Genomic DNA, 12,313 nt, shown 5'->3' on the forward strand with positions numbered 1-12,313 from the left:
TATGTATTACTGAGAAATATATATTGATATAATCGCTTCAATTAGTGCGAATTTAAGCTTTTAATTGCCCATGCTTTCATTTATTGTTTAAGTTTTAAAAACTATTTCTGCAACCATAAAATATAGTGATATATCTCTTTATTTTTTATGAATATACATTTTAATTTAACATTTTCTTGATGTTTTCTAAACGTTCTGAAGAGAAGTATAAAATAAAAGAAAAAGAAAGACATTGCATATATAAATCTTTTCTTGAAATGAACATTTATTAAATAGTATCTTTTATTGAAAAATTAGCGGAAAAACATTTAAAAATAATATTTTTTTTTTCTCGATTACTAACGATTTGTTGATTCTTTTTGTATAACGTTAGAAAAATTAATGTTTTTTAATTAATATCTGTTTTTACTTATAATGTTTGGCAGTTATATAAAATTGTCAAAGACAAAGATACTTATATTAGAGTAACATTGACTAGATATTTAGAACCACGAGCCTTTTAATAATTGTACCAACGTAGAGAATATATTGTCGTTATGCATTGGAAAAGCAATACACACACACACACACACACACTCTCTCTCTCTCTCACACACACACACACACACACACACACACACACACACACACACACACACACACACACACACACACATCATTGTTCTGTTTTAACTAAATACATTGATATCTATGTATAATGTTTGTACGTATAGTGCGCTTTGGTACATCGTATACTGTAAGCGAGAAATCTGTAATATATTAAAGTGTATCAATTGGCACTAAATTATGATAGACAAATTATGGATTATGTTGTTTTTTTATGTGTCCGGTGTATGTTTTTGATTGTCAAGAGTTAATTCTACAGATATATTCCTATACATGAAGCATATGATATTAAAATTCTTGATAAATTTTGTTATTATATTTAATATTGTTTGTGGTGATTTTAAATCTCTGAATCCAAGCAACCACCTGGATAATAGATTAGTGGTGTCGTCACATCGATTTTTTCATACGACTTTACCGCTCTCTTTTGAACGTTCAGCTGTGCTATGCTATGCTTAGGGCTGTTAGGTACCGATCTACAAGTAAGTTGGAGTATCCCGGGTGTATTGAATCGAAAACTTTTGGTTTCGGGACGTACAAGACCCTTGTTACTGTAGATCAGATTGGCTCGAAGCAGCGATACGTTCTTGATGTTCGACGACAATTCGTGTTTTATCAGTTCTGGTTGGGTTTCCTGATCGTAGAGCTTCTTGACACAGGGACACGAATTGCTGGAGGATTGCCAGTTTTCCATACAGGATGATTGTAACATGCATGAAATCTTCGTTTTGCATGAGCTGTTGTCAGCTATCGATTCTGATTGACTCACCCTGGAACCTTTTTGATCAAGCTGATCTGAACTAGTAAATCGCAAGCGTTTCGGAGAATCGCTGGAACATCTCATGAAAGTTGATCTGACGAGAGATTTGTTCTTTAGAGAACTTCGAGGAACTAGAGCATTTGCTACGTTGATTTTTTTATCGCTTTGTTTGCTTGCTCTTTCCTTGCTACGCTTGCTACGTAATAACGGATCTTCTCCGATTAACCAATACGTTAAACGTTCACCTTTCCCTTTCATGGAAATCACCCCTCGTTCGATAAGATTAAATCCTCCTAGCTGATCTAACAGCTGTTTCGTCTCACAGCTACACTGAATTTTAAGCGCTACAAAAACGCAGATCAGATTTGTGGGTATTAAGAATTATATGTTTTTTTTAATAATCTGTATATTATTTAGACAAGAATAAAACATTGAAGCTTTTATATACAGCGTGTTTCAAAATTTGCGCCCGCGAAGTACAAGACGTGATACTTTATGCTAAAAGAAACAATTTTTTCCTTTTGCAAAATTGCATCTGACAAGTAGTTTTTGCAGGAGAGCAGGTTGAAGTTAACAAATAAGCGCAAAAATTATTTATCGGGCACAATTTTGTTAAAGGAAAAAGTTGTTTGTTTTAGCATAAAGTATCATGTCTTATACTTCGCGGGCGTGAATTTTGAACCACCTTTATATGTAAGGTTTTGCAATTTTAATTATTTGTAACATGTTTATATATTTACATTTATTTCATTTAATTAAATGTACGATGAAAAATATTTTTTAATACTCACGTAATCCTGTGGATTCCATACGACTAGCAGTGTTCACTGTATCACCGAATAAACAGTACCGTGGCATTTTCAATCCAACAACGCCAGCACATACTGGACCTATCATAAAAAATTATTATTATTAATTGCTATTAGACATTCTATTCGCTTTAAAACATACCGGAATGTATTCCTATGCGAAGTTGTAGTTTATCAAACGGTCTGTGACGAATAGTAAACTGTTTAATGGCATTTAAAAGACACAATGACATGCTCGCTATTTCACTAGCATGCTGAATATCATTTCTTATCGGTAAACCGCTCACCTAGGAGACAAAATTCGACTGAGACATTAAATGGCAGAGTTATTCGATAGTTTTTTTAATACACACACACAATTTTCTTGATCACTACAAAGTTATATTTTAAATAATTACCATAAGCAATTTTGCTTTCGTAATACTTACCACCATATAAGCATCCCCGATGGTCTCGACCTTATAAACATCATAGTTTTCTATCGTCGAGTCGAAGCATGTGTATAAATCATTGAGAAAGTCAACAATCTGCAAGATAAAAGTGGAATATGTAGCTATATATTTTATATATGCGAATATACATAGAATATATATATATATATAGTTATATATATGTATAAATATATATATAAATATATATTCTCAATAGGAAAAATGAACGAGGTTACAGCAATCAATAATACGTTTATAATTATATATATATATATATAAATTACTTCTAACGGCGTGCTTTCCGCAGACATGGACGTAAAACCAACTATGTCGCTGAAATAAATGGTAACGCAGTCGAAACTTTCAGCCTCTACTTTATGTCCCATTTTTAGTTGTTCGGCTACGTAACGCGGTAACATTTCGTGTAGTAATGCGTCTGTTTTCTTTTTTTCTTCAGTTAATTGATCCGTCCGTTCGTCAACAAGTACTTCAAGATTATTTGCATATTTTTCCATCATTGCCATCATATTGTCGAAGATATTCGCTTTCCTGAAAGGAAAACATAAGCGAACGCGATTAAGTGAAAAATAGATTTACATAATAGATTCTTGGAAATATTGCTTTCCATGATACGGATTAATTATACATATACATATACGTGTATACATGCTGGGCTCACAACCTGATGAGGTTTCCGTGATCGAAGGAACTGAAGTGATAAAAGAAGCAGGATATGATAAAAAGAATATCGTTTATTGTAGTATACAGTACTTGTTATAAAGATTGATAAAGAATGAAAAGAATGTGGTGTGTCCGCTATGAACCGCGCGTAGAAGTAAAGGAGGGCAGTTTACTTGTGCCTCAAGTTATCGACACTCGCTTGGTTATGCCAAGAACATCGGTAGTGCGTGTCGTTATAAGTAACCGTAGAACGGTATTACTAACAATATATTGGATTAATAAAATATTATTTTGTGTATACATCGTGATATTAACAAATATATAATATTATAAAGAAAACTCACATGCCCTTTCGTAGCGGTCTCAACTTGTATCTTATCATTTTAAAATCTGGACGGTGCTCCGGATTTTCTGACCAACACTCGAGTAAACATTTACGAACGAAATCGAACGTATTATCCAATTGATCCAATGATGGTCTATCATTATTTTGTGAGAAAAAAATAACATTTCTTCAAATGTTTTAATAAAAATTATAAAGTTATATAATTTTTACAGTTATATTTACAGTAGCTTACCTAAACGGTGATATTTCATAATCTGGTTTTTCTACTCTTTTTAATATTTCATTTGCTGATAAATCAGTGATACCGAATGGTCCATGTCGTCCTTGTAATTCGTATAAAACTATGGCGAATGAATATACATCCCCTCTTTGCAAATCACGAACATTTAGCTCCCGGAGAGAATTACAGCGTAATAATTCAGGTGCTTTGTATAGCAACCCTAAACCCATGAAAAAGAATTAAATATAGGGGAGATTTGCGAAATCTGTATCGATTGCTTAAGCCTGAAAGCTGCGTTCTATCCAAGCTTATAGAGCTGTCAAACTGTAAGCTTGAATAAGATGCTTGTACGGTATTATTGCTTTTGTTACTTTTTTCGGTAATAATTGTTTTTCTACTTCAAATATTAATCAATGACGGATTAAGCATTTTGCTGTCCGTAGGCATCAACATTCCCCAGGTGGCTTTATTAATTTATGAATTTGATAAAAGGAAAAGAGATAAAAAAATGATTTATATGCATTAGCTAATAAAAATATTTAATAATCCTTAATAAGTAATATAAATATAATACATTTTTAACTGTATATTTAAAATATCGTTTCTGATAATTTATCAATGATAAAATATATTCGGTGTAACTCGTGCAAAAACATTAGATTAACGAATTAAAAATTTATCTCAACTGTATGAAAATTTTCTGTCTTGAAAAATTTGCCGCCCCCTCAAATTTGCTACCTTAGGCAAGTGCTCTGTCTATGTGCTAATCTGTCACTGATATTAATGTAAAGAATTTAAAAGATTTATTAGATAAGTTTGGTATAAAAAATGTAAAAAAATTGCTATATAAAGATTAGAAATTATTTGAGTGGTACCCATATTCAACACAACATTCCTCTATATAAACTTTTTTCGTAATTATTATAGCGGATATTGAATCGATTTCTTTCATTTTGTATAATTCTCAATTCACAAATTAAAAAAGATTATGAAAGAAGAAGAATTTAGTAACAGTTAAAATTATAAAAATTCGAAAGTTCAATTATCGAATCGGATGTAAAAATTTCTTTCAGCTTACCATGATTTGTTTTTATGACGTTAGAGTCGCATTCCTCATTTCGTTTAAATTCATTCAGGCCAAAATCCGTTAATTTTACGACCCATCGTGAGTCCACAAGACAATTGGAAGGACTTAGTGATCCGTGATACTTAATTACCGATTCGTGCAGATAGATCATACCCTAGACGATTAGACAGAATGGCTACCGTCCAATCAAACAATTAACACAGTTGTTAAAGATACATAATTTGTACGTTTTGAATTTAAGTCATCTTGAATCTTAAAGTATAATAAAAAGTAATCTTACATTCTTCACTGCGCATAGAAGCGATCCTGGATTTTCAAGTTAAATACAAGCAGTCGGTTTATAAGCCGAGTAAACTATAAACTGTAATCCCTTTTATATGCTCATTTTTATCAATATAGATTGACTTTAATCTCAGTTCAACTTATTCTTTTATTCAACTTATTATTTTTTTTCTAAAGATTAGAAAAACGTGAAGAGTAAGTTGAACTGTGATTAAAGTTAATCTGTCTATATTGATGGAAACGGGTATTAGAATGTTATAATAGTTGTATATTCGGTTTATGAACCGGTTAACTGACACTTATTTAACTTGAAGATATTGGATCGTTTTTGTCACATGCGATGGAGAATATAAAATTATTTTTTAATATATTATTGGCTGAAGTTTTTATCGCTTATTTATATGTAAGTATTCCTATCGCTATTCTTGTCGCTGTTACTTAGCATGTATCTAGACCATCTAATCCCGAATCTACGATAGGTGTTTTAAGCCTTAAGTTGTAAGAAATTGACCAATTACAGTCGAATTTGAGAAGAATAATCGATTATGATTCGTTCATTTCTTATGGCTTAAGGCTTAAAACTCTATTGTAGATCCGGGATAAGGCTTTACTCCCAAGTCTGTTCCGTACTATGATTCGAGCTCATCACATTACCGATCACCGAGAAAAGACCTTTTTTAATGACGTGTTTGTTTAGGTGCTCTGAATTTTTAACACTTTTGTCATTTTCTCAATAAAGTTTTAGTTCTCATTATACATTTGTGCATATTTATTTCGGTGTGACTAATGTGTTGTGTCATTGTGTGTTTTCCGTGCGAATGTGAAACGAACATGCGTGAACGTATAAACATTTTGGATTGATAACGGACGGTCTGAATCACATATAGTACGGGAGAAACTTCGACACAATACTGACTTTGATGGTAACAATGCCTTAAAATTGCTGAAGATGGCTTGTAATTGAGCCGAAATGTTCAAATTATGTACCTTTATATAAAACTGTGTTGGTTATTTTATTTTGAGCACACTAAGAACTGCGCTCGATTTTTATAAGCCTTTCTTTTCAATTATTTTTGAATGTAATGTAACATAAAAAGAAAAAAAACCAATTTTGAAACTTGTCTACATTTTCTCTAGTCATAAACTTTTTTTTTCATGTTACATTGCATTCAACAGTCTGATGCTGGAAAAAATCATCTCTTAAAATGAACATAGTATATTTTATTAAGGTAGTACACTCGCGAATTGAAAACAGTAAGAATTTCTTTAAATCGAAACCATACTTGTACTAGGAGACACGCTTATGCAATTACAATGAGAATTGACCACTTCAATACTGAGATATAAGCAATTAAAAATTGTACGTTTTATACGTTTCGCCTATGTAAAGTTCATGAAAATCGCATTTATTTTTTATTTTATTGTCTACACTAACAGTGATATATTAATAAAAAAACGAGCATACGATGAGAGAAAAATATTGTGAAAAAATGTTATAATTTTTTACGGTTTAGTTTGGAAAATAGGACTGTGAAAAGAATACAATTTTTAATTTTATTTGAAGAGACGATGTTTATGAAGACGATTGGAGGGGGCCAATGAGTGTCTGATGGTTATACTTTTCGCATATCATCGCATATGTCGCGTATAATATACATGTTGACTGGAGACATAGTCAAAATGTACCGACAAATGATTAAACCAAATGATTAGCCATATCAGCGCACCCTATGGAAAACAAACCCACAATCAGTTTGTAATTGCATTCTGCTTGAATAGAGTTACTTACGGGATTGCTTTAGCACGGTTTTTAGCTATACTATCTCTACAACAATTGGCCTATGACTTTGAAGGAATACACCCCCGTTCTGCTATTATTATAGCTCAGAACTTTTATGTCGACATGATTACAGGAGAATCATCGGCCAGAATTTCTTAAAACGAAAATTCAAGTCACCGACATTCTAAAAATTGTTTTTAATTATTATAAAATTTTATTTCAACGTGTCACTTAATCAAGAGGGATGGTAATTGTAAATTAAACACGTTTGCCATCTAATTAGTCCATTAGAATTGGTCAATCACATATATTGTTGACAAATACGATTGGTCAATTTCACTCGTCGATTAAAGTTAATCGGAGTTGGTCGAAGTGGTTCTGAATGGGAGTATCATCACCGAGTCCATGATGGGACTTTTGGATGATATTATCGTGAGTGTACTATCTTAATTAAACAAACTTTAAGGAGAAGAAAATTTTATGAAAATAAAATTTTAAATAAAACTTACTCTGATAATGTCGCCGATAAGAGATGAAATGACCATATTATCGAGATTTAAATCCTGATTCTCCAGTATGTCCTGAAAAACATTGCGTTATTGACGGAAATTTAATCAATAAATATATACAAAATACTAATTGCATCAATTAAAAAAATTACTGACTTTGAGACTACCACGTGCACAATATTCGACGATGACGCATATGTTAGGTGGTTCGATACAAGCACCAATAAAGGAATTCAAGTTGTCGTGTCTAATGTCGCGCATCTGAAAATATATTCTTTTAATAGCAAATAAGTTCTTACTGTAATTGCTTAAATTTCAAATTAAATTAAAATTTTTGACTTTACAAACGTTACCATTTTTAGTTCTCTTTTCATCTTTTCCGTAATCTCAATCGATTTTTTTCTGATTTTTTTAATAGCGAAAATTTGTCCTTTATACAGTCCGATTTGTGTATAAATCGTTGAATATCGAAAATCCGCATCTGGATTAGAACTTAGCGATACTTGACTAGTTCGCTTTTCTGTGTACTCCTTGATCTGAATGTCTTTGTAGTTAACTTTCCAAAGCAAACTATCTATCTCTTGCTCGTATTTCCAATTTTTATAAAAAATTAAGATAATCACTGTAATAATGAACAACAATGCGCCAAGGATGCCTCCTATAATTTTGCCAGTATGAGCTGTAAACAAACGTTTACAATTCGTATTATTAAGAGCTGTTATATAATTTACTGTTTCAAGTATCGTATTAATTATTTATTAAAAACATTGTATAACATTAGCATATTATTTTAAAACTACAATATTTTTATAATTTTTATATAAAATGTATTATAATAATAGAAAATATTTATATCATTCTTCACGATAAAAATACAGCATATATTTATAAATTATTAATAATATTTATAAATAATAATATAATTACTAATAATAATAATAAATTATTATTATTATTAAGCTATTAATACAATAAAATAGAATCTTCCTCTACAACACGAATTGCAGCAATAGTGCGCAATATTGAAATTTAAATATTATATTGAAAATATCGCAACAATATTGCGAAATAACTTTAATACTTATAGAAAATATTGCTGCAATATTATTATTCAAAAAGTAAATACGCGGTTTCGTCACGAAATAGACGCGCTTCTCGTAACAGGAAAATGTCAAGGAATTCTATAAGCAGGCGTATGTAAAATGGTTTGGTGAATCTCCTGGAGATTTCCAATCTTTTTTGGGTGTGCTTTCTAAACCCCCGAACGTTTTTTGATCATAATTTTATCGTATGTATGTTGGGATGTGCTAAGCAATAATATGTTAGCAATTAATAAAACTGGATTAATTATTGAAATATTATCTAATGTTATAGCAATATATCTGCAATATTTCTTTAAATACAGCAGTATTGGAGAATATTGCGACAATATTTGATTTTTGCGGACATATAGGAATGTAGCTACAATGTTACAATCTTTCAAATAGATAGTGATATTATTGCAATATTGCTATAATATATTGATTATCCGAATCTTAATTATCCGCCGCTCTCCCATCATTCAATATTGCCTTTTTATTATACTCACAGTTACATTTTTCGCCATGGTATCCACAATGAGGCTCTGCAATCGGTGGTCCATTTCCGAGCCATTGTATTTTTTTATTTAACTGAAGCTTCTAAACATTTTATTATTGGGAGTTGAACAAGAAGATAATTGGAAATAATTTATAATAGATATAATGAAGTGTTATTTATGTTAGATAATTCCATATGAAAAAAGATCGATGACATACATGTTTTTTCTTGTTTTCAAATTTTTTGCAAATTAAAAATAAGTTATTTCTTAAAAATTCATAAATTAATTAATAAAGTAAAATATATTTTACATTATATTAAATTATGGTAATTATCTTATGTATTTGATAATATTAAACTTTTGTGGCAACATAATTAGTTAATATAAAATTAATATAATAAATATTTTTTTCGTTTTAAACAAAGGTAAAATGTTGCGATAACGATTTGTAATTTGCTTACTGGTAAATTTGTGCCTTGCTCCTTTCCAATGAAATACCCAATTGGATAAAGACCGTAGCCTTTCACAGGTTGATTGTCCAATGCAATTAATGTGTAATTACCTTCGGCGTCTCCATTTTCATCCATGTATACCATGTATCTATAGAAGATTGTGTAAATTACGCTCGGTTTAAATTTTATTCTATCAATTAGATAGGATAGCATTACATTACAAGTTGATCCTAATATTTATTTGTAATTGTGTTATTAAAAAAATTTAGTGTTAGCGATATGACTTTAATTATAAAATATATTAAGATGTTATTAATAATACTAATTTGTTTAATATTTATTATAAATTTTCTTTGCACACAAATGCGATTTTCGTTTAAAACTGATTCTACATTAGTTGCATCGCAGCATCACAAGCATTACAGTTCAATTAACATCAAGTTAATTCAACTTTGATTGGACCGCAACGCTTGCGATACGTTTGCGACGCTATAATAAAAGGAATAATAAGTATTTTTTTATTTGATACGTATGTACCGCGTGTTGTATCAATATATTGATTAATATGTCGGATTGCTTTCTCTGGTAAGCATTAGATTTACAAAATGTATCAATTTTATAAATGTAACCGATTGATCACGCGCGCCTGCTAGAGAAGGCAGCTCGACATTCTGACTATTAATATGTTGATGCAATACGTGATACACACACAAAAAATCAGGCATGTACAAAATAGTTTCAAATCCTCATAACAAAAGTTCAATGTAAAAGACTGTTGCATGAATGATTGAAACGTCTCTCGGAATGATGATGAACGATTGAAAACATTTCTCGGGATAATTGCTTTCATAATGCACAGAATATTCGTTTTATTCATATTTAATCGGATGAATCTTTTTTCCTGATGCAGTCTCACCTGAAGGGGGGATGCATAAAAATAAAGCCTTAAACACCGAATCACAAATCTTCTTAGCGCGGCGATCGCGAATGATAAATAATTTAGCTTCTTTAATGACCTCTTTACGGCACGTACAGTAATTATTTTATCAAAAATACATTACATGGGTACGCGTGAAAGCTTCCTTCCTTCCCCCCCCCTCTCTCTCTCTCTCTATCATTCTCAATCGTTTATTTTTGGCGAGAAACTACCGCAGGTGATGTTCTTTCCTCGTGAGGTATTTGATTTGCATGTCATATATAAAAAAAATGTTACGGTGTACGACAAAACGATTGTTCTCACACCTTTATTTCTCATGTACATACCCCATTGCACTTTGATAATGGACGCCATGTAACGTTGACACCATTTCTCGTCCATTCCGCGGGTTTCGATTTTCATCAAGTGCACGCAGCAGCGATTTCTCATACAGATGTACCGCATCGTAAAGATATGCTGTCTCCGGCACTATCTACATGTTATACGTTATAACATAAAATAACGTTACAACATAAATTATGCTTTGTGATTTCAGTAGAAAGGCCTATTAATTACGTTTTATACTAATTGTATGCAATTAAAACGCGGAGCGCGCACTTAATTACCCATAATCATTCACATACCAACGTGTTGTATTTTAAAATTATAAATATCAATCTATTCAACATGCAACGGATATTTGCAAGCATTTACAAAATTATCACAATCGTTCGCTCTATTATTATCATTTCTTTTTGCTGAAGATAACTCGTCAATATAATCCAAGTTCATATAATCCAAGTCACGGTATCTACCTTATTGATATTCATAATTTCAAAGTACATCACGTTGGTATGTGAATGATTATGGGTAAATAAACGCGCGCTCCGAGTTTTAATTGCGCTATAACATATACGATTAGTATAAAACGTTATAATGTTAATTTTTTAAATTTTTGTAGTGAAAACGAATAACTTTTTTTGTTAATGAGTCGCTCTTGGAAAATTCCAAAAAGACAATTTAAAATAAAAACATTTTTTACATTACAATATTCTGTATTATTGGCAATACAATGTATTCTGCTAATTATAAGAAGGAAAATTTGCAAAACAAGATAAATGATTGAATCATCTTTCTAAAATATATTCAGGGATATGTCTTTCCAAAATTTTTATCATCCTTGATAGTCACCTGAACTATTCCTCCAACGTTTGCTGATGGGTTCGTAAAATTGAATGGTGGCTTTTGTCTGTATTTGTTAACCAGTCGAGTGAAATTCATATAATTGATTGGGGCGGAGGCAACAATGCTGAAATAACTTCGATATGCTCGTATTATTGAAAAATCTATGTTTTTTTGTAATAACCCTTTCAGATATTTATTTGGATGCTTCTCATCGTAAAACTCAATGTCAATACCAACGACAAAATATTCGCCTACAATATGAAATAATATTATTTAAATAAGGTGAATGATCTCGCGCGTGCGAGAGTGAAAAATAGTTATAAAATTAATAAAGTATAAGTTGAAAAATAAAATTATACAAAAAATTATATATATAATATAGGAAATTTTATATATACAGGATGTTTATAAATTATTTTGTATAAAAAAAATTAATAATTGTTTGTTATTATTTATTTATTAATTTTTTAGTTAGATTTTCAAAATTTATTTTCTAGAAATTAATTATGAAAAATTCACGACGGAGTAACGTTAAAAATAATTAATTCAATTTTCCACATTCAGTGCTCCAATTCATGCTGCATTGTCTTAACGCAGCGAATATATGTGTATACGAGTATCATGCGTCATTTTCATATCAAGATATCGATTATGTGTACATATATATATA

General features: G+C 30.8%; 1 protein-coding gene across 1 annotated transcript in view; it reads right to left on the minus strand.

The window, feature by feature from the left end:
- Positions 1 to 669: 669 nt before the first annotated feature.
- The window catches only part of LOC108746446 (guanylate cyclase 32E-like), a 24,565-nt gene continuing 12,921 nt past the window's right edge, over positions 670 to 12,313 (minus strand). The window contains exons 7-21 of the mRNA XM_018483231.1: positions 11,650 to 11,894; positions 10,806 to 10,951; positions 9,552 to 9,690; positions 9,100 to 9,190; positions 7,865 to 8,190; positions 7,668 to 7,772; positions 7,512 to 7,583; positions 4,932 to 5,094; positions 3,866 to 4,073; positions 3,632 to 3,766; positions 2,891 to 3,155; positions 2,604 to 2,702; positions 2,318 to 2,462; positions 2,158 to 2,256; positions 670 to 1,710 (exon numbers count right to left, since the gene is read on the minus strand). Coding sequence (XP_018338733.1) covers positions 947 to 1,710; positions 2,158 to 2,256; positions 2,318 to 2,462; positions 2,604 to 2,702; positions 2,891 to 3,155; positions 3,632 to 3,766; positions 3,866 to 4,073; positions 4,932 to 5,094; positions 7,512 to 7,583; positions 7,668 to 7,772; positions 7,865 to 8,190; positions 9,100 to 9,190; positions 9,552 to 9,690; positions 10,806 to 10,951; positions 11,650 to 11,894 — 3,002 coding nt within the window. The 3' untranslated portion in view covers positions 670 to 946. The remainder of the gene's footprint in view (positions 1,711 to 2,157; positions 2,257 to 2,317; positions 2,463 to 2,603; positions 2,703 to 2,890; positions 3,156 to 3,631; positions 3,767 to 3,865; positions 4,074 to 4,931; positions 5,095 to 7,511; positions 7,584 to 7,667; positions 7,773 to 7,864; positions 8,191 to 9,099; positions 9,191 to 9,551; positions 9,691 to 10,805; positions 10,952 to 11,649; positions 11,895 to 12,313) is intronic.

The sequence above is a fragment of the Trachymyrmex septentrionalis genome, unplaced genomic scaffold (assembly GCF_001594115.1).
Source record: "Trachymyrmex septentrionalis isolate Tsep2-gDNA-1 unplaced genomic scaffold, Tsep1.0 scaffold171, whole genome shotgun sequence".
In the NCBI taxonomy this organism is placed as follows: Eukaryota; Metazoa; Arthropoda; class Insecta; order Hymenoptera; family Formicidae; genus Trachymyrmex; species Trachymyrmex septentrionalis.